Source organism: Alligator mississippiensis, chromosome 3, assembly GCF_030867095.1.
Source record: "Alligator mississippiensis isolate rAllMis1 chromosome 3, rAllMis1, whole genome shotgun sequence".
In the NCBI taxonomy this organism is placed as follows: domain Eukaryota; kingdom Metazoa; phylum Chordata; order Crocodylia; family Alligatoridae; genus Alligator; species Alligator mississippiensis.
Window position 1 is genome coordinate 202,625,920 of NC_081826.1, and position 27,406 is coordinate 202,653,325.

General features: G+C 43.4%; 1 protein-coding gene across 1 annotated transcript; it reads right to left on the reverse strand.

The window, feature by feature from the left end:
* Positions 1–1,158: 1,158 nt before the first annotated feature.
* LOC132249194 (uncharacterized) lies at positions 1,159–26,374 on the reverse strand. The gene is made up of 4 exons (XM_059723547.1): positions 26,309–26,374; positions 11,610–13,989; positions 10,920–11,034; positions 1,159–1,370 (listed from the first exon to the last, which is right to left on the reverse strand). Exons 1-4 carry the CDS (start codon positions 26,372–26,374, stop codon positions 1,280–1,282), a joined length of 2,652 nt encoding a protein of 883 aa, XP_059579530.1. The 3' UTR covers positions 1,159–1,279.
* Between the last annotated feature and the right edge of the window lie 1,032 nt (positions 26,375–27,406).

A 27,406-nucleotide genomic window follows, 5' to 3' on the forward strand; every position in this document is an offset into this window, starting at 1 on the left:
ATAGCATGATAAAACAATGAAAAAGCTATAAAGTTATTACATAACAAATGTGTACTAACTTTACGGCTGGTTCCTATCACACCATTAATGGAACATGTGACCAGGTTTAGGACTCCCTGCCTTCAGAGCACATGGGAGGCCTTGACTCCTATGCACTCCAAAGGCTGAGAGTTACAATCAGCTGATTGCCACTCCTAGCCTTGGGACCACATCAGAATCAAGGGCTCCAATGTGGCCCTGAAGCTTGGGAGCCCCAATCTGCGTCTGTTCCAAGCCACAAGGGTTCATTAGAACCCTTGACTTCAATACACCTGCTCAGCTGAGAGCAATGGCAGGTTGGAGCTCCCAGCCTTCAGTGGCACATGGTGTAACCCACATTTGGGAGCCCAGATCATCTAATGGCTCCCAGCCTCAGGGGCACATGGCACACCACCGCAGCCCCATTAGCTGATTGGGGCTTCCAGCCATGGGCACTTGCTACTTGCTGGTGCAGCCCAGAATTAGGATTCTAGGCTCCCCCTGCACTGGAAATAAGGTGTGATGGAATCTGATGTTTGATCCCAGAACCAGGCCTCCTGCCATGAACGTATGGCATGGCAGAAAGCATGATTGTGAGGATCAAGTATAAGATCTCATCATGTCTTTAGCTGCATGTCTGCCAGGGGCCTATATATATAAGTGTGTGTGTATATATATATTATATATATAAACACACACACTATGGAACATTACAGGGCATACATGCAGCAAAGAGAAAGTTACAGTATTTCATATAAAAATAGTAATTTGTCATGTTATAAACATATCTTCCCTATTGAATCTACACTATATTTAGTGGGTGCAGCTACACAAGACATTTACTGCCCAGTAGATTAATTAGCTGCACAGTAAATGTCTCGCATCTACATGTGCACCCCTATTAGGCTGGAGTAAATTAATTTACTCTACAGGTAAATTGCAGAATAAAAAACTCTGCAGCAGTACATGTGTAGACACTGCCCTGGCCAGCTAGAGTATGAGGGTGTTTCAGTGCCAGGGTTGACTGGCAGCTAGGCCCACACTGGAGCACCCTTATGCCCCAGCCAGTCCCTCTTCAACACACTGAGACAAGGAAAGCCAGCTGGAGCTGCTTTACCCCAGTTCAATGTGCTTCACATGGGCACATGTAAAGATGTATGCCCAGGAGCAATAAGCTCCCAGGCAATAAGCTCCAGAGTTTATTCACATGTATTAATATGCATGTGTAGACATGCTCACTACTTTATTTGCTACTTGTTGATTAAGTACCTGAAAGTTGAATACTCTGAGACAAATCACTGACCCTCTTCTTGCCCACACCAGCTGAAACGGGTCTTTGTATACAATGTGAACTACAGCAGACAAAAAAATTGTTAAGTAAGGATATTTCTTTGCCCACAGTTAGGATCTAATAATATGCTATTCAAGTACATGGATTAACATGCATAGTATATAGGTTTGCCGTTAAAGCAGCCAGGAACTTAAATGCAGAAATGCAAGTGAAATACAAGTACTGTTTTACTAAAATATATTTAAAAATGTAATACACAACATAGGATGAGACAATAGCCACTTGTTAAATAAATATGATGGAAAATGGAGTCCTGCTGATAATTCCGAAGATGAATGAATCCAATCAAGAGCTTGATAATCAGACACTTAAACCAAAAATGAAATAACATATAAGAGCTTACTTTAGCATGAAATGGACAGTGAAGGCTGAGAGGTTGATACATGTTCACAACTCTCATAAGTAATCATAGAAGTTAGGGCTGGAAGGGACTCCAGGAGGTCATCCAATCCAAACCCTGCTCAAAGCAGGACCGTCCCCAACTACATCATCCCAGTCAAAGCTTTGTCTAGCCAGGTTCTGAAAACCTCCAAGGATAGAGCTTCCACCATCTCTCTGGGTAACCTGTTCCAGTGTTTTACAACCCTCCTAGTGAGAAAATTCTTTCTAATATCTAACCTAAACTTCCCTTGCTGCAATTTGAGACTGTTGCCCTTGTTCTCTCATCTGCCACCACTGAGAACAGTCTAGTTCCATCCTCTTTTGAACCCCACTTCAAGTAATTGAAGGCTGCTATTAAGACCCTCAGTCTCTTCTTCTCTACACTAAATAAGCCCAGTTCCTTCAGTCTTTCCTCATAGTCATGTCCCCCAGCTCCCTCACCATTTTTGTCACCCTCTGCTGGACTCTCTCCAATTTGTCCACATCCTTTCTGTAGCAGGGGGCCTAAAACTGGACACAGTACTCCCATGGCAACACACCTACCAATGCAGCTCAGTATGCTGTTAGCCTTCTTTGCAACAAGGCCACAGTATTGGCTCATATTCAGCTTATTGTCCACTGTAACCCCCAGGTCCTTTTCTGCAGAGCTGCTGCCCAGCCAGTCAGCCCCCAGCCTGTACTGGTGCATGGGATTTTCCCATCCTAAGTGCAGGACTTTGCACTTCTCCTTGTTGAACCTCATGAGATTACTTTTGGCCCAATCCTCCAATTTGCCTAAGTCACTCTGAATCCTAGCCCTCCCCTCCTACATATCTACTCCCCACAGCTTGGTGTCATCTGCAAACTTGCTGCAGGTATACTCCATCCCATCTTCCAAGTCACTGGACAAAGATGTTGAACAAAACCAGCCTCAGGACTGGTTACTACCCTTTGAGCCCAGCAATCCAGCCAGTTTTATATCTAACTGACAGACCATTCATCCAACCCACACTTCCCTAGCTTGCCTGCATGTATGTTGTGGGAAACCATATCAAAAGCCTTGCGAAAATCAAGGTATACCACATCCATCGGTCTCCCTGCATCCACAGAGCCAGCCATCTCCTCATAGAAGGCAATCAGGTTGGCCAGGCACAACTTGCCCTTGGTGAATCCATGCTGATTGTTCCTAATCACCTTTTACTCCTTCAAGTGCTTAGAAATTGACTCCTTGAGGATCTTCTTCATGATTTTTCGTGGGAATGAGGTGAGGTTGACCAGTCTGTAGTTTCCTGGATCTTCCTTTTTCTCTTTCTTAAACATGGGCACTATGTTTGCCCTTTTCCAATCATCCAGGCCCTCTCCTGATTAACATAAGTTTTCAAAGATGATGGCCAATGGCTCTGCAATCACATCAGCCAACTCCCTCAGCACCCTCAGGAGCATCCCAACCGACCCCATGGACTCAAACATGTCCAGTTTTTCTAGACAGCCCCTAACCTGTTCTTTCACCACTGAGGGCTGCTCACCTCCTCCCCAAACTGTGCTGCCCAGTGCAGTAGTCTGGGAACTGACCTTGCCTGTGAAGACTGAGGCAAAAACAGCATTGAGCACTTCAACCTTTTCTGCATTGTCTGTGATAAGTTTACCTCCCTCATTCAGGAAGGGACCCACACTTTCCCTGATCTTACTCTTGCTACCGACATACTTGTGGAAACTGTTCTTGTTCCCCTTCATATCCCTTGCTAGCTGCAACTCCAGTCGTGCCTTGGCCTTCCTGACTTCATGCCCGAGCAATACTTTTATACTCCTCCCTAGTTGTTTGTCCAAGTTTCCACTTCTTATAAGCTTCCTTTATGTGATTTAGTTTGCTAAAGTTTTCCCTGCTAAGCCAAGCTGGTCTTCTGCCATACTTGCTAGTCTTCCTGCACACTGGGATGGTTTGTTCCTGTACTCTCAGTAAGGCTTCTTTAAAGTACAGCCAGCTCTCCTGGACTCCTCTCCCCACTCAGACTCAGTAATGAAAGTAAAGATTTGAGATTTTAAAGAGCAAGTTAATATACGTCTATGGAATTGCACTATGAGCGCTAAAAGAACTTGTTGAATCTTAATTCTTTTACTGTTAGAATTAATGATTATTGAAAAACTTAATAACAAATTGGAAAGAAATACAGAGACATGGTATTAAGTTGTTTTGAAAGCAATAATGTTTATTTAAAAATCTATTAGAGAGTAGTATACACATTTTAAATAAAGCACTTCATACACTCTCCTGTGATAGTACACATAACGGTCATGCACTTTTTCTTTGATAAAGAGAAAAATTGCATGGACTGAAAACTGACTAAAGAAATGAAAACAAAGAGTAAAAGTAAGTAGCAGCACTGAAAACTGACTAAAGAAATGAAAACAAAGAGTAAAAGTAAGTAGCAGCTTACTGAATATAGGGAGGTATCTGTTGGAACACAGCAAGGAATTAACCCACAAAAAGAAGTAAACTACAGAAACACAAGACTGGAAGAGACCACCTGTATCATTAAGTCCTGTTCCCTGCTGTAGACAACCACATCACATTATATCTTGCATAAAATTAACTGCATAAATTCTCTCATATGAGAATAAAAAGTATTGCAGGATTTTAAACTGTTTCAAAGGAGTTTGTGGACAAAGGATTAAAAAAAGTCGCCTTTCACACAGATTTTGAATAAAAATTACTAGATCTCTGCTTAAGAAGCCTTCCCCCAGACTTGTAATAAAGCCCAGTTCAATATCCTGTCATCCAAACTCTGTGTTTGCATTTGATCTGTCTCACACCTCAAGTGCATGATGCACTACTCATTAATGATGTTTGATGTATTAAGATGGGGATAATTTCACATAATTGTGACATTTCCTTTTCTTTCATCCAAAAATACTGAATGGTAGAAAACAGCAAGAAGCCAAATGGCTTACCTTTTGCTTACTGACAAGCAAGCAAAGCTATGCTTAAAATTTGCAACAGTGCCACAAGCTCTGCTTGTGTTTGGCTTTCACTGCAAGTAGTTTGTATATATTTATGTTCATTTTCTTGGTATAGTCTTACCTTAATTTCTTTCTCATACACAATAGTTTGTTCATGAGCAGGGATCCAGATTTTCCATTTCACGTGGAAAAATGCAGATTTTCCCCTTTAAAGGAGAGAAACCTGGGAAACCGTGCATTTCCCCTAGCAGGTTGGCAGAGCCCCAGCCTAGAAGGGCCTGCTTGGATCTGGGAGAAGTGGGAGGAGGTTGATCAGAGACAGGGGGCTGCATGCATGTACATGTGGACACATGCACATGGCCAGCAGTGCAGCCAGGCAGAGAGATGGAGAGCAGTTCCTACAGTTCCCTACAGGTAAACCTTTTTTTTTTCGGGTTTTTTTTTGTTTTTGTTTTTTTGGGGGGGGGCGGTATATGCAACATATGGGAGGGAGGGAGGCATAGGTGATATATAGGGAGTATGTGTCCCCTGATTTTTGTGTCCACAGCAGAACACAGGGCTGCAGCCTCACCGGACCAGGACCAGCACTGGCACAAGCCACTTGCATGTCCCAATGGGCCAGACTGAGCACAGGAGGATGGAGCAGGGCAGAGAGGCTCAGTGCTGCTGCCACCACGGCCACTGATGCTACCAGGAGTGCCCCACCACCATGGCCACCAAGGTGAGGTGCCTCCTGCTTGCCCAGTAGCAGCCGTGGGGCACAACTCCACACTGTCATTACCATGGCACCTCACCTTGGCGGCCATGGCAGTGCAGCTGGTGTGGGGTTCCCAACAGCAGCATGGAGTTGTGACTCCCCTGCTGCTGCTGGATGAGCAGCCGTGGCGGCGCAGCACTCCATCCCACACTGGATCTCGCCCACTGGGCCAAGAAGGTTCCTTCCCAGTGCCAGTCTGGCCAGGTTGCAGTTCTGTGCCCCTCTGTGGGGAAAGAAATCCCCCCATACTCCCCCAGTGCATCACCTACAGCATCACCTATGCCCACACATCCCCTGCCCCATGCACACACTCCCTTCCCCATACACTGGTGGGCTGGGGCCTGGGGGGGAAGAAGGTCAGGAATGGGGGGGGCACCAGCAGGGATGGGGGGCTGTGGGTCAGGAGGGGTACTGGCAAAGCAGGAGGCAGTGGGTCAGGAGTGAGGGGCACCATCAGGACTGGGAGAGAGGGAGACTGGGTTAGGCATGAGGAGCACCAGCAGGACCATGAGGCAGCGGGTCAGGAGTGAGTGGCACTGGCAGGGCTGGGGCCATGGGAGACTGTGGGTCGAGAGTGAGGGGCAACAGCATGGGCAGGGCATTGGCATATCAAGGCTGCTCAGTGCCACAAAGCAGCAGGGGGGACAGCCACAACTGGACCCATGTCCTGGTGAGAGAAGGGGACGGGGGAGCTCTGATTTTCCATGATAAAGAAAACAAAATCAAATGCCAAGATATATAGGTACTAGAATTTATTTTATTAAAATGACTGAGGCACTGGCAGGCTTCCAAACTGCTTTAAGTTGTAAATATATCAATAATATACGTATAGCGGTATTTCATTTTAATCACGGGAAAATGCGAATTTGGAGTTTTTCAATTAGAGAATTCTGGATTTTTTTTACCAGAGAAAACCAGAATCCCTGATCATGGGCCAAAAGCCATGCTAGCAGAAGAAACCACTATCTCCTAAGTTACCTCATGAATGAGCTGATGTCCATGGAAGCTATTCCACTGAAAGCAAAATCTTTCAAAGCCATACTGATTTTGAAGAAACTTTTGATGGAAATTGTTCAAATTATTTGAATCCAAACCATAATATTTTGTTTCAACACTTTCATTTTGACTTTCACATTTCACTTCAACCTGTATATTATTTTAATTTTATAAATTGTAATTAACATGTGTTTAATGTTCTATTTCATAACAGTTCAACATTTTCAAAACTTGTATAGAAATGTTTTATTTCAATACACTCCTTTTGGAAGTGAGATTTTTCAGAAGTTCCTTTTCAAAAAGTATTTAAACATTCTGACTTTTCAGCCTAAGTTAGGACGACACCACCCAAGTAGCCATCTCCAGCTATTGATAGGCCTGTTTGTATAAAGCAGGTCTAGTGGATCAAAGAATCTGGGGCCTTTCTGAAAGAATAATCAGGCCCATAATAAGGAAAAAATAAGAGAAATGTTGATAGAGAATGAGAAAGGAGAAAAGGTACATGCAAAAGTTACCAACATCACTTAAAAATCAAACAAGAATTAAGAGGCCATGAGTAACTGAGTCCAGATTCAAACAACTATTTCTGCCTCATAATGTGATTTAGTGCTAAAGAGTATATTAATTATGAAAAGACAGAATTGAATTGTTAAAAATAAGACAGGCAGTGCCACATAGGCTAGCCTACAACTTCTAGATACTAATGGAAAAACCCTTTTCCCTCCACAATTTTCTACTATCAAATCAACTAGTATATATAAATGTAGCCCTAGTTAATGTGTGGATACAGAAAAATGACTTGGTGCAATGTTATGCTTTGGTTGTGTTTTCACCAATTATATTTAGCATATATTACTTTGCACTTTGACCTTTTTAAACTGGTTTAGATACATGTTCTATAAATATGCTTATATAAAAGTCTCATAAAATCATGAGTACTTGGCAAATGACTTCTGCAAATAATTATATGAATAATTATATAACAGCTTTTCTTGAAGCCCTTTTTTATATTCCATGAAAGAAAAAAATATACAAAACTAAATGGAAAAAAATAAAAAGAATGATGTTTTCTATAGGAAGGGTCATAAAGAATAGGTCTAATACTGTAAAACTACAGAGATTTGCTTGTGGAAGGAAACTTACGGTAACAGGCCCTATGAGGCTATAACAAGATTTTTCAATAGTTTGTTTACTGAATATTGATAGCACGTATTGCAGGAAGCAATGAACCAGTTTACAGAGTTTAGGTGAAAGAAATAGAATTTAAAGCTGGAAATTTAACCCTGCAAAGTTAACTGGCTGAGTTTTCCAACCTGAATTTGGACACTCAAGTTGACAGAACTACCACAACTTTTAAAAATATACACTGTAAAGTTAAGAAGTTGGTTTACTAGATAGACTACATTGAAGTCAATTAATTGATTACAGGGGCAAATTTGCTCAGTAATATATTCAAACAATTTTGTGCTTCTATAGTGCTGTCCAGCCAGGAGTTTCAGAGCACTTCACAGATAGTAATGAATGTGTCCTAAGGTCTCATATAATGTAAGGAAATAATATCGGGGTGCAGTTTGTAGCCATGTTGGTCTAAGGACATAGGCAAACACAGTTCTTTGGGTAAATCTGCTATGTGTTATTAGCCCAACTCAAATAGTTGGAAAAAATCTTCTTAGCAAGCTTTCAGGTTTAAATACCCTTCAGGCTGAGGAAACATCTGCAGTTGGTATGTGCTTTTCCTGAATGGAAATACTATATGCATTCTAAACGTGGAGAAACTGTTGAACCTTAGCCATTTGACCCTTACTTATAACAGTTCCCATTCGATCCCAGCAAGTAACATTACTGGATCAAGCTGCAGCTCCCACAAAAAGCTAGCAATACCTCCAGATCTTGACATTTGCTGGTGGTACTGTAGAGCTGGTCAGATGGCATTCCTGGGAGGCAGAGAGGGGCTCATCAAACCCAGCTTACCTGTTAAGAAGAATACTAACTTCCCTGTTTCTGTCAGAGACCATCAGAGGCCTACAGCCATCAGTCTCTCCCCATCTGATCTGTAAATACCTCTTTTATCTCATTCTCCCTAGGGCTTCTAATTACACTTTTTTCATAAAAGTTTCTCTGAAATGAATCGCATTGTTTCACATTCGCAGGAAGGCCCCTACCTTAAAAGTAAGTGCCCAGTTTAAGCACCAGACATAAGTAAAGGGATTGCATTATATATGAATCAGATCCATAATAAATAATGTTCTGCCTAAATTAATACATGTTTTTATACCTTTAAAAAATTCTAACAGCTTCCTTTTACCTTTTTCCTATCTAATCTAGTGTGGGGCCACTGCTCAACAACTCAGGACAGCTGGTTACCAGCACTCAAGAGAAAACTGAACTCCTGAAAGACTACTTTGCTTTGGTATTTCACCGGGCCAAGGGGAAAATCATGCCAGATAGGGTACAAAATGAGCAGGGCAGGAATGACTGCCTCCCTACTATTGCCATAGAACTGATGTGTGATCTATAAAAGAAATTATATATATATGAGTCAGCAGGAGTGGATGAACTCCATCCAAGAGTGCTAAAAAAGCTGGCCAAAGTCATCACGGAGCCCCTGGCAAAACTCTTCCTCAACTCGTGGCGCTCCGGAGTGGTCCCTGAGGACTGGAAGAGGGCCAGTGTTGTTCCCATCTTCAAGATGGGGAAGAGAGAAGACCCAGGTAACTATAGGCCAATTAGCCTAACTTCTATCCCAGGGAAAATCCTGGAAAAATTCATGAAGGAGTCTATCTGCAATAGGCTTGCAGAAGGTAGGAATCTGAATGACAGCCAGCATGGTTTCACTGCGGACAGGTCTTGTCTTACCAACCTCATCTCCTTTTATGATCGGGTAACTTGCCACCTGGATAAGAGAGAAGAGGTTTATGTTGTACCTTGACTTCCAAAAAGCCTTTGATCTGATATCCCACAATGTTCTTACAAGAAAATTGCAGGATTGTGGGCTTAACTGCAACACAGTTAGGTGGGTAGGAAGCTGGCTGCAAAGCAGGACTCAGAGAGTCCTAATGAACGGATCTGTGTTGTCCTGGCGAGAAGTGGGCAGCAATGTTCCACAGGGATTGGTGTTTGGTCCAGTACTTTTCAATATCTTTATCAATGATTTGGATGTGGGGGTGAAGAGCTCACTGGTCAAGTTCGTGGATGACACCAAATTATAGGGAAGCGTGGTCACGCTTGAAGATAGGCTACCGATACAGGCGGATCTAGGTAGGCGGGCAAGTTGGGCAAGTCGGAACCAGATGAAGTTCAACATTGAGAAATGTAAAGTGTTCCACCTGAGGACAAACAACCCCCTACACAGCTACAGGCTTGGCAGCACCAAACTGACCAGCATCAAGAACGAAACAGACTTGGGGTAATAATAGACCACTGTATGAATATGAGCCAGCAGCGCAACACTGTTGCCAGCAGGACCAATAATACATGCATCAATCAGTGCATCTCTAGCAAAACTAAGGAAGTGATTCTTCTGCTCTACTCAGCATTGGTGAGACCGCAGCTGGAGTACTGCGTCCAGTTCTGGGCACCACACTTTAACAAGGACATGGAAAAGCTTGAGAGACTCCAGAGAAGAGCCACCTGTATGATCAGAGACTTTCACAGCAAGCCATACGAGGAAAGGCTGAAGGACCTAGGACTCTTCAGCCTGAAAAAGAGAAGGCTGAGACACGACTTGGTAGCAGCTTACCGCTACGTTAGGGGAGTACATCAAGGGCTCGGCGAACAACTGTTCACCAGGGCACCCCTGAGGAAAACCAGGAGTAATGGCCACAAATTCCTGGAAAATCGTTTCAGGCTCAACATTAGGAAAAACTTCTTCATAGTTAGTGTCCAGACTATAGAACGGGCTCCTGCCAGAGGTGGTGCAATCACCTACCCTGGAAATCTTCAAGAGGAGACTAGACAGTCACCTTGCTGAGGTCACCTGACCCCAGCTGTCTTTCCTGCCTGATGCAGGGGGCTGGACCTGCTGATCTTTTGAGGTTCCTCCCAGCCTCTTACAATCTATTAATCTATGAACTGTTAGTAGGATAAACCTTAGACAAATCCCACAGACCTTATTCCAACTCTAAGGAAAATTAATGGTCTAGGAGTCTATTTGACCCAAAGAAGTATATGCTTTGGAAGCAGTTAGAATTATAGGTCCAAAGTCTCAATTTTAATTCTTCACCAGAGTTTATGGTCTGGAGCTTATTTTTGCTACAATTAAAATCTAACAAACTTAATTTGTTGCATTTTAGTTAAATGAGATTGTTTCAAATTAAATGATGCCTTTATAGCAATTTACTACAGAACAATTAGTAAGGCTGATGCTATGATTAAAGATGTTAATATGCATAATGACAGTACAAAAGCCTTAACTAGAACATTTATTAAAGTGGTAATGGAGTGTCAATTAAAAGAAAAAAAAAGAAAAAGTAAGCAAACCTTGATTTCAGTTCTCCATGTGAATATGAAGACCATGCAATGCTGGATTTCTCCCAATGCCTCTTAGAACCAGTTACTTCCATTCTAATGCTTTTGGTTTCTGAGAGTTTCTTATCTAAAAATATGTAACATTAAAAGTTACCATCATTTATATTCAACATATTTTGTATTACGTGATTTTTTTAAATTATTGGGAGCTATTTTATTTTGCTATAAGACAATTAGGAAGAACAGCATTTCTGAAAACATTTCTTTGAAAACATACATATTCTCTACTTACAGATTCCCAACAAGAACCTTATTGGAGCTTTTTTATTAATATGCAAGTTACGAAAACGAGCTTTTAAAAGCAGTTAGTTATACAAACAGCTTTTACGTGTTATTATTTGACAGATCTTTGCTAAACCAAAAACTGGTTGATGGATAAATGGATAAGTGCATTTTTCAATTTGCAATAAGTTAGGATATGAAGACATAGAGACCCAGCGCTAACTGTTTACATTCAGTGCTATAAAAATGCTTAGATTTATACATTAAAAAACAAAAATATATCAGGGTCATAGCAGAAAAAAAAGAAGCATAAATACCTTCAGCAACAGAGGAATACCACATTTCTCCTTAATGTATTCATTAGTATGCCTATTTCCATAATTAAAACTGTAACTTAGCAAATGTCATAGAATTCTTTACCTATTAATACTTGGCTGTTTTTCTTCTCCTTTATTTTACTGGGAGAGTCACTTTCTGAAGCAGATTCTCTTTCAAGCATTTTTAGCTCTTCAACTTGGCTTTTCTCTTGCTCTATTGCATCAGCGTTTCTGTTTAGTTCAGAATACTTACAGTCTGAACTAACACAGTTTAGTTCAAAATCTCTACAATCACTGTTAGTTTCTTCCGCCTCCCTTTGTTCAACCACCTTACTTTTGAGACATTTGGCAAACCTTTGTTCTTTAGAAAAGCCATTCAATTCTTGGAAAGGGAAAGACTCCTGTCCCTCTCTGGGATGAAGACTTGTAGTTTTATTCAGATAATTCAAATAAAAATAATATTTTTCCAAAACACCTATATCACGGTCTGAATTTAATAGTGGTTCATCCTCCCAGCAGAACTCTTTGCCATCATCACTATTTTTGCTTGTTTTGGGGGATACTTCTGAGCTGCTTTCCAAGACTTGTTCAGATTTGATGACTGGATTGAAAAAACACCTGTTCTGTTCATTCATCACATTACCACGGGTCATCTTGCATTTAGGTTCCATATTGTCTTCCCTGGACTGTATTAGTCCAGTTAACAAAGCACAGTCACATCTGTTGCAACAGTTTACGTGTGGATAATTGAGGCTTGCACAATCAGGGCAAACTTTAAAATATGGAGGGTTTTCAGGAGAATTCACTAATAAATTCAGAAAATGATTACTATTTTGCATAGCCTGATCCTTCCTAGAGAGTTTTAGCTCTATTTTTGTTTGTTCTCTCTTGCAGGCCATATCTGTATTCTTTACAGAACTTGCTCCACTGAAAATACTGTTTGTTTGTTCTTCTCCAACATGTTTTCTCACCTCAAAAGTCCTGTCACCCCCTTCTTCATGCTCGGATGTTGGCTGATCTCTCTGATCCCTCTCTCTCTTCAAAAATGTAAAATTTAACATGAGCTCTTCAAGGTCATCTTTTCTTTTCTGAGACTCAGTAGAGGAGAGGTTGCAACTCTTTCCAGCCTGTTCCTGGAAATGATCTGTAATAACCTTGCTTTCTTTGGAGTTTTCAGCCTTTAAAACCAAGATGAAATCCTTCTGGTTATCCCTTTCTTGATTCTTTAACGCACACTTTTCTCCTTTAGTCCATTTTCCACTGCTGTCATTCTTCCTCTTCAGGAAGGTATTACTGCCTTCCAGCACATCCGAACCCAAATGTTTAATTTTTTCTCCTTTGGGTGGAAGAATACTGCATGTAGGGTTTTTGTGTCCCTCAATCTCAGCATAACACTTACTTGGTTCCCTTGTCTTCACAATTCTGTCTGTACATTCCTCATCTGAACTATCACTTAGAGGCGGCCAAAAGCAAGTGGCAGTATTTTCATGAAGAACATTTACAGTTTTACTTGAACAACTGTCAAAAGGATGTGGCTGGATACAAAGTATCTCTGATGACACAGCTATCTTGCTAATATTTTGAAAATATTTGTCTTTGCTGTTGTGGGTTTGGTATGCAACTGCAAGTTGGCCAGACTGGGAGATCGCAGGATCTCTTCTTGCCCTCATATCCATGGTTATTGTCTCTATTTCCCTGCTAATACAAATGTTAGAGTAACACTTGTTTTCAGTGGATAATGTGCTTTCTCTTAATAAATCAGGAGACGTGCATTCTTCTGCTCCTTCCAAGTTATCTACGTGCTCTGAAACTGCATGAAGCCTGGAGCTTTTGCAAGTATTACCATGGGCACTGAAGTCAATACCATCTCCCAGCTCAAAGAAAAAACTACCTGAGCTACTAGTTTCTTTCCTCTTGCTATCTGGCACTATTTCAATTTCTTTGCCATGAGAAAAGATAAGTCCCTGGGATGACCGAGAATTTTTCAGTGCATTATCCTCTTCATGAGTGTTACTAAGGAAGAATTGTGCCCAGCTCACAACATGTTTGAGTTTTTGTGTCTCTGGCACAGACACATCCTCCAGCAGTCTGTGATCCAATTCTAAAATGCAGTTCTGACCCATATATTTTCTCTGCATTTCTGGCTCTGTGATAGTTGCTTGTTGTTCTTCTTGACATATCATTCCAGAGGATTTCTGAATTAGAAGTTTCTTTCCATTTGTTGCATCATTAAGTTGCTGAGGGCTATTTGATGGGGAAGTCTGATCTTTTTCTTTAATGTTCACAACAGAGTGCAAACCTTCTGCACCAGAAGATTTTGAACTTGGTGTATTGCCAGTACTACTACAGACAGTCTTTGTCCTTCCATAGTAAGCTAAGCGCTTGGCTCGTAAGACCTTGAGATCCTGTGTATGAGGGGTATCAGTTTCATGAATTATTTCAGCTTGGAGTCTTTCAGAAGTTTTGTCAAATAAATCTTCCATCTGCAGAAACAAAAACCACACAAACAGATACAATTATTATAGATGAACTGAGATGTTTCATGAACATAGTCAACGTAGTATTACTAGAATTAAGCAATTCTAAGCCAAAAAGGTAAACTGTACATCCCCCTTTAGATAATCTACATGTAAAATAGGATGTGATTATTTTATCATTCTGAGACCAAAGATACAATCTTGCACCCCAGGAAGATAATGAAAACCCCCATTAACTTTAACACCCATACTGAAAGCCAGCAAAATAATTATGTGCCCAACTTCAAGTGTGAATACAGCCAGTAATTTCAATGGTACAGTTGACCAGCTTAAAATTAAACACATATCAAAGTACCCAGATATACTGAGGCTCCTATACTGCCCGTTTAGAGTTGAAAGAGCTATTTACTATAAGGTCAGACAGCTACTTTAAGTGGAAAACGATCTGCTAAAGCAGTGGAGGGCCAATCCTTTTGTCAGGTGTGCCACAAATTAGCCCTGAACCCTACCTGAGTGCCTCTCCAATCCTTTTCCCCAGTCTGACCTGCTGCTCTGTTTTCTGCTCCCTGCCTACCCTATCTGCTACCATGCAGCCTGTCCCCTTCCCTATCTTCCACATGCCACCCGCAGAGGCTGCTGCCCGTGCCATCAAAATACTCATCCATGTACTAGCTGGGGTTAAGAGGAAGGAATATGTGAACATAAATTATAAAACCTATGAGATTAAAAATAAATTTAACACCATCATAATATTCAAGGTATTGACATACATCATTGTGAGGCCAGAAGGAAATGCAATTAATTGACTACAGTTCTACCTTTATTACACCTGTGGCTGTGATTGTGCTAACTGTGAAGATATACAAGAAGCAAATAATTCAGCCTGCTTTTTAGCTACCCTTGTGGGATGGAAGGGAAAAAATCTTTACTTGAAAACTGAATAGTTGTATCATGATCAATTTGAAAGACAGACTGGAACTCACAACATCATTTTGCAGAGAAGAAACACAACATAAGGTATTAAATCACAATGACATTAACCCCAACAAATCAGTTGTGAGAGTTAAACCAAAACCTGTCCTCAGGTTATGGATTGGTTGAATAAGCCTTGACAATGACTTATATTTTTCATCTCTTCTTCCACTGGATGGTCTGTCCAAGGAAGAAAGAAACACACAACTTCAGATACTATTGCTGGCATGAAGAAACTAGAAAGCCACTATTCTCCTGCACAGTCTTCACTTTTACATGGAGTTATTTCATTTTTCATTTGTTCTGACACAGGAATTGTGTATGTGGTGTCAGACCCAATTAGGTAAATTCAAGCATTCTGGATATTTATTGTGGTCCAATTGTCACAAAAGGCAATCTTGAGGTCTTAGATCATGCTACAAAGTTCTGTAATCAAATATCTTTGCTTTTGTAAAATAATAAAGCTAATTATGGATCAGATGTTCCTACAAAAATACAGAAACCATGTTAATAGATTCTGATGTCAACCTGCCAGCTGAGGTAATAAATGAAAGACTCAAAATCAGCAAAAATATTCTTTTATAAAAATATCTAACGGCCCGATTAACACATTCTCTCTATATGTATATTCTTTTCTTGGCCATTCCAACGAAGATGTTGATTAACTGATTATTAATATTCCAACATGTGCGCGCCGGGTCAGACCCTGGGCCCTTTTCGTCGCTCTGCACGCGGGCTGTGGCCGGCAGCCCGGGCAGGCTGGGTCGCAGAGGGAGGTCACCGAGCTAGAATTAGGCACAGACACGTAACGGTTGATTTTAAGATTGTTTACTTACACTGAGATGGTCGTGGTGTAGGCTGAGAACTTGCTTGAGTTGCGGTTACAACAGAAAACACGAACACACGTGGAGTTTGCAAGGCTCCATGCAGACAGAACACGAACAATCACATGGAGCTTGCTAGGCTCCACACAGACAAACTCCGGATGTCCAGGACAAGCGCGCATTAAACTCGTCATTATGTCTTATAGTAGGCTCCGTTCGAAGACAGGAAGAGGTGGGCAGTGGATCAGGCCGCCAAACTCCTCTGAGCAACACACAGGGTTTCTATTATCCTGCCGCGCACACCCAGAGTCCCCACGAGATGGATGCGGAGTCCTCTTCGGCTTGGGCGGAAACTGCTCAAGCCTCTTGTACGGCTAGCAGGCCAATCGCTAGCTGCCACGTGTGAATAATTTAGCACTAGCCAATTGCGGGGCACGAATTTGCATACGACGAGTGGGAAATCTTTGCACCATGCATTTCTGTGTTGCAAAGGAAACGCACCCTGCAAAGATCGCTGCGAAGTGGCGGGAACACTCCTTTGCACGCGGGTTCTCTGCGCAGCAGAACTCCTCCGTGCAATGAAGCTGTAAACCCACGGGGATAATTCTTAGTGCCGAAGCACACACAAAAAAAATCAGACCTTTGGGTCATGACATCTCCCCTTGCTGAAGGCACAATAGAATTATACTTCAAACCTATCATCCGGGTTATTCATAGTTCTGTCAATGGTTCGCGAAACTAAATGAACAAAATAAAATCAGTCAACAATAAAAGTTCGTCCTCAAGGGATCGAATCAAATAATAACCAACACACACACATATACATAAAATCACATTCATAACAAAAAACTGAATGATCATGACTTCGGTGGGTGTCATGGTGGAATCGCGCGTCAGGCCTTCGTTCCTTTTGGTGATGTTGTCCCTCTCGGGGCCTCTCTCCACCACGCACTCCGAATCCCTGATCTGTAAAAGAACTCTCTTAAAATGGTTATTTCACTACTATTTATAATCATTATTATTAAATACAAATATGCTAACACGATTTTATACTGGACAGCTCTCTCTCTTTTTCTTCACACTCAGCAACTCGACAAAATCGTCGAAGAGTCATCATCGCCTTCTTCTAGATAGTGAAAACCTAACTCGTAGGCTAGCTGCCATTGTCCCGTGTCTCCTAAAATCCGAAGCTGTCTCTTATTAAGTCCAGAGTGCTGTAGGAGAAATCCGAACATGTATCGCTCCTCTTGAGTTCTCTGGGGTAATACTGGACGCTCGGATTCGCAGTGTTTCATGTTCTGAGCCTCAGTCGGGCATTGACACTCCCGATCACTGGATAGTCTTGGCTCCATGAGGACGCGCAGTCTTGACAACTGATGAAGGAGACTACTCACAGGATGATCGACCAGGGGTTCAGCACAATCCGCAAAACCACGATGTTTCTTTGCCCATAGACTTTAAGATAACTATCTATGCTGTCGAGAGTCACCAGAACGGTTCCAGGGTCTTGCAGGTGACGATGAGGCCATGGTCGCATTCGTTGGAGCAGTGTTAGTCCCAACGTACATTCTCTTGGGTTCCAGGTGCAATACGAAACTCCGATTAGAGCCAGTACAAGCTGTTCTGCACCGGTGTGCTCTGGTCGTCCGTCGTGCCATGCATGGGCCTTCTGTTCGATCACTCCTGCCACAAGCACTGGAATCGGAATAGGCCAATGGACGCTAAATGCCACATGTAGATGTCAGTGACATGTCCCCTACTCCATGAAGCTTGTCTCACCAAGAAGCTTGCTTCTTCCTGGTCCAGGAGGTCGGACCCAAGCTCCACGACCAGACGTCCCAACCACACAGCCAGAGTTTCTTCGGGTCGGATCCTGGATTCTCTATACAAATTCTGCAGTTCGGCTCTGGAACGAGCGTAATAGGTGGTAGCTTGAACTGCACTCTGCGGACCGATGACTGGGCTGCTTTGTACTGCAGGCTGATCAATTTCCTCATGAGTTATCGTTGCTGTTGCTGTTTCTGTCGGAGCTGCAGTCATTGTTACAGTGGGGGTTGTTGTTGTTTCAGGCGGGAGGGGCGGATGCACTCCTCCGCTTGACTCCCCCTCCCTTCGGCAGAGGGGCGTGGTCAGCAGAACCGACGCTGTCGCTGGGCGGAGTTACCGGCCGAACCCTCGCGGGCTCTCCCGAAGCTCCATCCCTCACTTCCGGCTTCTCCACGCGGTCTTCTCTCTGCTCGGTGCCATCTTGTCGGGGCAGTGTAAGATCCCTTTTCTCAGCCGCTTCTCCGACCGTCCGAACGGCCATATGCAGCTGGGTCTTTAAGCTTAAAGTTTCACTCATTAAATCAGCCATAGTTTGAAATGTTGCATTTAGTTTTCCCCCCTTGTCGCACCGTAGGACCACTCTCTCATTTACAGCGCGGTCCTCCGTCTCCGGGTCTTCGTGGAGCTCGGACGGACGCTCACGACTCCTTAGTCTAGGCACCACCATGCAAGGGGAAAACCAGCCGATTGGCATCGTCTCTCCCATCTCTCGGGCACACAGTGAGCAACGGACACACTCCTGGGTGGGGGTCAGGCTTACTGCGCTCGCCAGGTTGACTTCGGCAAGGGTCACAGCATCGAGGGGCCTGTACAGGACCCGCTCATCGCCCATGATACACCCGAACGCCGCGGGGTGAAGATATATCTCTTTCCCTTCCAGGGCTCCAACTTCTGGAGTTCCCTCTTCTCCCCTTAACGAAAGGTGTCCACGGACACATCTCCAGCCCGTTCCACCCGCCTGGTGGTACGCGAGGTGCGCCTCCAGTTCTGCGATGCTTGCTACACTGCGTCTCCCACTTCTCCAAGGGCAGTTCTCAACTAATTCTAACTCTAGCGAGCCCTCTCCTGATCCCATCGGCATGTGCCGCGGTGATCCCGATCCCATCCTCGTCGCCATGTGCGCGCCGGGTCAGACCCCGGGCCCTTGTCGTCGCTCTGCATGCGGGCTGTGGCCGGCAGCCCGGGCAGGCCGGGTCGGAGAGGGAGGTCGCCGAGCTAGAATTAGGCACAGACACGTAACGGTTGATTTTAAGATTGTTTACTTACACCGAGATGGTTGTGGTGTAGGCTGAGAATTTGCTTGAGTTGCGGTTACAACAGAAAACACGAACACACGTGGAGTTTGCAAGGCTCCATGCAGACAGAACATGAACAATCACGTGGAGCTTGCTAGGCTCCACGCAGACAAACTCCGGATGTCCAGGACAAGTGCTCATTAAACTCGTCGTTACATCTTATAGTAGGCTCCGTTCGAAGACAGGAAGAGGTGGGCAGTGGATCAGGCCGCCAAACTCCTCTGAGCGACACACAGGGTTTCTATTACCCTGCCGCGCACACCCAGAGTCCCCACGAGATGGATGCGGAGTCCTCTTCGGCTTGGGCGGAAACTGCTCAAGCCTCTTGTACGGCTAGCAGGCCAATCGCTAGCTGCCACGTGTGAATAATTTAGCACTAGCCAACTGCGGGGCACAAATTTGCATATGATGAGCGGGAAATCTTTGCACCGTGCATTTCTGTGTTGCAAAGGAAATGCACCCTGCAAAAATCGCTGCAAAGTGGCGGGAACACTCCTTTGCACACGGGTTCTCTGCGCAGCGGAACTCCTCCATGCAATGAAGCTGTAAACCAACGGGGATAATTCTTAGTGCCGAAGCACACACAAAAAAAATCAGACCTTTGGTTCATGACACAACAAAGAACTGAAAACTAATCTTTATGATTCCTTGATCCAGAACCACAAGTACTTTTGTCTTAGAATAAATTATGTTTTTAATTAAATAACTGAAGCTTTTTCAGGCCCAATTGAATCTCAAATTCCTCACACCGTTGTAGAATAATAGAATCACAAAGACGTAGGTGTTGGAAGGGACCACCATAGGTCATTCAGTCAAAACCCCTGCCTGAGGCAGGATCATCCCTATCCAAGCCATCCAATACAAATTCAGGCTAGGTGCCCTATGTTTCATCTCCCCGCAGAACCACTAGTAACCCCTCAAACTCCTTAACAGAGCAGGCATAACCTTTGCCAGAATTTCAACTTTATGAGCATTCCAGATTTATAGATTACCTCCTTAGGGACATGTGATAGTGGAAGCAGACAAACAAACAATCCTTGCAAAGGTTTTCAATTACCAATCACTCATTACTTTAGCTGGCACAAGAAACAGAGAGCTAGACAAAAGAAATCCTGTATCCATTCCCCTGATCCATAACCTCACTACAAGTATTCTTTGAACCACATCAGAGTCCTCAAAGGAGTCTATATTCCAAGCTCCTACACATGACTTCTCTTCTGAATCGTGGAATCTCACTCTTTTCTGCAATGTTTCTTTCTTTGTTGGCAGGTCCAAGAATAATAAAGGAATCTTTTACTATGAAATCATGCCTCTCTATTCCCTTATCATCTCTAAGCTTCCCCTCTAGATGAGTAGTCCCTTCCTCCCTCATGCTCTCTGCCAACATATTAGCTTTGTTCTCCTGGTTAGGAATTTTCTATCCTCCAAACCCCAGTCTCCAGCAGAAAAGATGGAGAAAACTGGTTTAGTGAGAAGACAGTTACTCCTCATTTTTTCAAGGGAAGACCTGTTCAGATGCTAATAGTCAGTCAACCTATTCATGGTTAGCACCATTCCCCTTTTCTTAGCAAGAAGCATCACCCATTAAAAGCAGCCATAAGACATAATAAAGATAACTCATGAAGTCAAATGAAAAGAAATGACCAAGTTGTACATAAACAAGTTAGAATTTCTAAGTTGTACATAGATTCCTCATATTATGCTAAGTGCATTGTTGTTGCATCAGATTCAACCCTTGAGAAAATTATGTTGTCATATACTTTTCTAAAATAGACCACAGTCTACAATTGCCACCTACAGGCTAAGTTACAGGTGTGTTCTAACAGTACAGTATGAGAGAGAGGTTTACTTCATGTCAATAACAACAGACTAGCTAAGTGGAACTGTGTTATGAGGACATAACAAGCCAAACAACAAAGTAAATTATAAGTAACAGAGAGACAGTAAGAGGCTAGAGGATGTGAAAGCAGGCAACAGAGGAAGGACAGATGAGAGAAAAAAGAAAAAGACAATTCAGGGTGTGTCTACACATGCAATTAATGCTATTTGGATTTACTGTGTAGTAAATGTATTACCTGCATATGCAGGTAGTAAATTTACTGTGCAGTAGACTAATTTACCATGTAGTGACCACCTGCGCATGTAGATAGTGATGCTTTACTGCACAGCAGATTAGTCTACTGCACAGTAAAGTGTCTCATGTAGATGCAGTGTAAGAATTCTTGTTTCTCTATAAATCTGATGACATTTGACATAGTCAAAATAAAAGCAATATTTACCACTAATTTAAAACAGTGAGTAAAAATCATAATGTAGTAAAACAAAATCCACACTGTTGTCTCTGACTTCAACAGGGATTCCCATTTACAGGCAGCCTACTGTCCTCACATGTCTTACATCTCCGTAGTAGCCCTCTTGTTGCCCAATCATATGACAATTCTGGATAGGTTACACATTCCTATGTTCTACGGGCTAGTTTTCCTTTTACTGCTTTTACCAACACTTATTTCTGATATCTTCCCACATTAAAAATAATGTTTTGCACTTTTACAGTACTTTCCAATGAAAGATATCCACGACTTTATAAACACTACCTGTGGTTTAAGCAAAAGCTCACTACAAAGCTGGCACAGATAGGACCAGAAACACACCTCTCTTATAATTTTGCTGGAAAGCAATTTATGCAAAAAAAGCATAAAACAAATCATTAGCATTTACACATAACTTAGAAGTAATAAATGTACAGAAACAATAATCAGATATGTAGAAGCCAAGTTCAATTGCAAGAAAATACTTAATTCAGAAAAGAGTGCCACAACACCTAACCTAGTTCTTCCAATAATCAGTCTTCTGGCCTTCAAACAAAGCTTCCCAAAGTGCTTTTACCCACATAGTGCTCAAATGGAGTGGATCTCAAATATTCTTTTTAAAGTTCTCTTTATAAGTGAAGGTCTACCCAAAAAAAAGTGTACTTTAAAGGGCTGAGAGGCACTTTGAGCAGTCAATCCAGTTACAGAGAAGTGAGACAGTTTCATTAGCCAGGGATCGAGGCTAGGTGTGGAAGCTCAAGGGCTCAGTCCAGAGGGGTCCTGACACTGACTAGTCAATCTCAACCCTGGAAAAATGAAGCAGGTCCTCAAGGAATCCATTTTGAAGGAGTTAGCCAAAGTGAATGCAGAGGCACTAAATTCACGGGAATAGGGAGAGGTCCCAGATGACTGGAAAAGGGCAAATATGCCGCCCATCCTTAAGAATGGGAAGAAGGAGGATCCAGGGAACTACAGACTGATCAGCCTCACCTCAGAAATCACTTCTATTAGGAGTGTTGCCCACTAATAGAAGGGATTACTAATAGAAGAAAGTGTTTATTCCCCCTAGTCAGCACTGGTGAGGCCACATCTGAAATACTGTATCCAGTTTTGGGTCCCACTACAGAAAGGATGTGGACAAGTTTGAGAGAGCTCAGCAGAGGGCAATAAAAATAGTTAGAGGGCTGGGGCACGGAGCAGACCACGGTTCTGCCCCAGCCTTCCCCTGCCCTGTGCTATCACCACTGCAAGATCCTGGCCCCAGCCCCAGAGCAGCTCCCCGCCCGGCTGTGCAGCTCTGGAGCTGCAGCTGGGATCTTGCAGTGGTGACAGCGCAGAGCAGGGCTGGGGCAGAGCCATGATCCACTACCTGCACGCTCCTGCAGGCCCACCTCTGCATCCTCTTTGGAGCCCCCTTCATGTAGTTAAAGGCTGATATTAAATCCCGCCTCAGTCTTCTCTCCTCCAGACTAAATAAGCACAGGTCCCTCAGCCTCTCAGAAGTCATGTGCCCCAACCCCCGAACCATTTTTACTGCAGTCTGCTGAACTCTCCAATTTGTCCACATCCTTTCTGGCACTGGCAATGTGTAGGAGGGTGCACGTGCACCCCCTGAGATTGGCCGTGCACCCCCTGGAAGTGCCAGCCACGGAACAGGCCCTATGAGGAGAGAGTGAGGGACCTGAACCTGTTTATCCTCAGCAAGAGGAGGCTGAGGGGGGACCTGGTGGCTGCCTACAAGCTCATCGGGGGGATCAACAGCAAATAGGCAGAGCCCTTTTCTCCCCAGCACCACCTGGGGTGACGAGGAACAACGGTAATAAGCTGATGGAGAATAGGTTTAGGTTAGAGATCAGAAGGCAATATTTTACAGTTAGGGTGGCCAAAATCTGGAACCAACTTCCCAGGGAAGTGGTCCTCTCCCCTACCTTGGGCAAATTCAAGAGGAGGTTGGACGATCACCTGTCTGGGGTCTTGTGAACCCAGCATTCATTCCTGCCTGTGGCAGGGGGTCTGGCTAGATGATCTTTTCAGGTCCCTCCTGACCCTAGCTACTATGAAACTATGAAACCGGAAGTGCCGGTGGAAGCGCGTATCCCGCTTCGCTGCACATGGTCCCGGGCTCGGCAACTGGCTGCTGGGGGACCCCCTGGTCAGCAATCTGGTGCCGCCCCGGACTCAGGAGGCACCAGTTGCCAGTGCTTTCTGGATGGATGAGATGCCCATACGTGCACAGGCAAGGCATACAAAGGGCATGGGGGGGGCACAGGGGCCATCCCCGCCAGTGACACCAGGGGCTCAGTGACTGGTCACCGGGGACCCCCCTGCTTAGTGATCAGGTGCCCTACCCGAGAGGTCCAGACGTGCCCCAGATTCAGGTGGGTGGTTAGACAGATAGCTCCATGGATAGTTAAACAGAGAAACAGACAGACAAATGGGTGCAAGCTGAGGAAGAAAAGAAAAGAAAAGAAAAGAAAAGAAAAGAAAAGAAAAGAAAAGAAAAGAAAAGAAAAGAAAAGAAAAGGCAGGTTGGAGAGAGCTGGCAGAGGGATTTCTGAGGGGGGGCCGGGCGAAGCTCGGGGCTGCCGCTCCCACCCCTGCACGCACCTGGCGGGCACACCCTGCCCAGGGCGCTGGCTGCAGGGCTGGCTCCCGGCACGGCCGGCCCAGCTGCGAGGCCCGAGGCTGCTCCCACAGCGTCCCGCGTCCCCGTGGAAACGGGCGGGGCGGGCTCCACTGCCCCGCCCCCCGCCCCGCCCCGCAGCAGGGCTGCGGCCAGGGCCCGGCGCTTGCACTGGAGACCTGCCCCGGGCTGGGCCGGGCGGGCGCGGGGAGGGGGGGAGGAGTGTGTCTATAATTCATATATGATATGTTGCACGTGTGCATCTAGAATCGTGTGTGGGGGTGTGTAATATATGCAACGTGTGCAGGCTAGATGTGTCAAGCTCTTGAGGCACCTCAAGGCACGGAGCGCCGCGCGGTGGGATTTGCTCCTTCGGAAGCAGGCAAAGAAAGTCCCGCCCAGTGTCCACCTGCGCCTAGCTGTCCAAATACCCTGAGCTAACCCTTTTCAGCTCTTCTGGGACAGCGCGTGTTGCGTGTCACAGAGTAAACATATGCTTGGGTTTTTTTAAATATTTCACTGCATCAAAAGGCTGTCACAGTGATACTCCGAAATGTCGCTAGAGGGCAGTCTTTTATCATGTTCACCCTTTGTGACTAAATGTACAGGCAGTCCTTGACTTGCAACGTTTCGCACTTACAACGTTTATAAGTTGACACCCTGTTTCAACTTTCTGACCTCAGTTTTGACTTTATGATGCTGGATCCGATGCAACGCCACGCCAGCAAACAAGTTCGCTGTGTTGCTCATCTCCTTGCAGAACATCTGTCCAAACTTCCTTGGACACTTTCTTTAAGAAAGCAGACAAGACTCCAGAAAAACCTGCGGCCAAGACTCCTCAGAAGACTCCAGCCAAGAACCCTTCAAAAAGTTCAGCAAAGTCACTGCAAAGAAGTCCTTCCACATCAATATGATTGCTATTTACAATATAAATACACTAATGTAGCTATATTACTCAAATATAATTGATCGAGTTCAAAATTCTGGGGTATTTTTGGTGAAAATAGGATATCAGGCCTTGGTTCAGGAACCAATCCCCCATTTATAACATATGGGAAAACCGGTTCCCAAGTTACAACATTTCAACCTAAGACGTGGTTTTCAGGAGCCAATTGTGTCCTAAGCCTGAGGACTGTATTTTGTCTGAATCTTTTTTTTTTCATAAAAACATCCCAAGGGATTAAGACAGAGCTCTTCAACCTGAGCAGAAGAAGAGATCTAGCATCTCTCAAGATCCAAGTTCCCGTGGCAATATTTAATAAAAAAAATTGCCCAATTTGGTTGCTACTTACAATTGCTAAAATACTTATTTTAGCTATTCATCTCAGCAAGAACTGAGCACTTCCACTCTCAGTTCAGATTCCTAGCCTTTCTTCCTTGACACATTTTTGCCTCTGTGTTGTTCTTTAAATTCTGAGACCAACATTATTCCACAATATTTTGCACGTTAATAAATACGCTGTGCTAAAGTGCAACAAATCAATTATAGGAAGAAATTATTCTAGTAAAGTCATGCATCAAGGCTTATTTTTCTAAGTCATGTAGGCTTTCCTTTAGTTGCTTTGTGAGGGCAGTTTCTGTTAGTTTCTATTCGAGTCAACTGATGCTGATTTGAGTAAGATTTATTTGGTATCATCTTTTACTGGACCAACTGCCTACCTGGGAGAAATGTTAAATCAGCTTTCAGGCACAAAACCCCTCTTGCTCAGATCTGGGAAAGAAACAGGCACAACCTAAACTAAATACAAATTAGAATAATTACTTCTGTTACTTCAAGTACCCAAAGGGTGATTATAGAAAGGATGGAGATGGATTTTTCTCTGTGGCTATAGGGGACAGGACTAGGAGCATTGGCCTCAACTTGCAGCATGGGAAACTTAGTCTGGAGATTGGGAGGAACTTTTGGATTATGAAAGTGGTCAGACATTGAAACAGGCTACCTAGAGAAGTTGTGGATTCTCCATGCCTGGAAACTTTTAAAAGCAGGTTAAACAGACACTTGGCTGGGATGGTTTAGTCAGGGTCAGCAGAGGCAAACTAGTTGACCTTGTGAGGTCCCTTCCAGCCCTATGTTCCTATGATTACAGGGGAAAAGTGACAGTAACAACAAATTGTACGAGAAGTATGAGAAATGGTAGAAAATTGCCTGTAGAACCTTAATGAAGCCTCTTGCTCACTTACGGATTATGAAACAGCCTTTAATTACAGAATCAGATACTACTTTGTTCCAAGGAAACACTGTACATGGCAGTATACAGGTTGCACCTGCTAAATCAAGACTGTGTAGCTCATGCTCAAGGGACATTTAAAAAACACCTTCAAATCGCAAGCCTGAGAACCAAAATACATAAGATGGCTGGACAGTAAGAACCAAAGACTGAACAATGATATAGACTTGCGTAATCTAATCTACTTGATTCTTGAAAATATTTCTTCATGCTACAGGTGATATTTCCCTTTTGATCTCCCATTCACCAAACTATCTTTTTCTTCTATTGTTTGTCTGCTACCCTCGGGAATTTCTCTCTTTTCCAGTTTCATGGTCCTAACACTGATTTCAATCATCACTGTGCCTGCTTCTTTCCCCAGACCTGATGAAAAATGTTTCACATTCAAAAGCTTGTCAAAATCTATCCCAACCATGCAGATGGTCACAAAAAGATAGCACCCAGAGTTGACTTGATGTACTCTTCAGAACTGAGGAAAAGCAGTTTCATTTTTTCTTCTGTGCAGATGTCTAAGATAATTCCCAGACTGTGACCACCTCAGTAACCTGGAGTTGAATACTTTTGGTATAATGACTAATTTAACAAAAATGGAACTTGTTTGATTTTCTGGAATGTCCTAGATTATAATAATTTAATAGTTAGAAAAGGGATTATCATGGTGACTTTTGCAAGGGCCTTGGTGGACTCGATCTCCAGCGAGCACTAATAATAGAAGTTCTCAAATTGTCAGCACTTAACAGTGATCTGCAGAAAACTACTGATTAAATAAGGCTGGTTTTACACCCTTATCTCCCACTGATAAATTACATTAAAATTACATCAAACACTTCTCATGTAGCAGAATTTGCCTGTAGAGTTCAACTGTTTTCATATTAAAACAAGAAATATTATAAAGGTCTCTCTCAAAGCGCACGTCACATGCCATTTCTTGTTAAAGTTTCTAAAGAGGATACAGAGGATTTCCACTGAGAGGTTTTTCAATTTCTTAATAGCTCCCCTATGGACATGTGAATATGCTGTCATAGATCACAACCAGCAATGTGAGTTATCTTCCAGTGAAAGAAATGCTCCACATTTCACCTCAAACACTGGTCTAATTTAAACCAATCAAAAAAGGACAAAACCATGAGCAGAGACACCATGAAGTTTCACAGGGCCGTTCACCGTGTTTCTCTACTGTAATAGCCGTATGACAGTAAGCAAGCTACCAAGGGTCTAAAAAGAATGGGAAAGCCATGGAGAGGCAGAGTGAGAAAGCGTAGTATGAAGCAAGCATGCAGTGTGTCTGGTTAATTTTCCACTGCAAATTACTTTAACCAAACCATGAATGGTGAATAGTATTTAT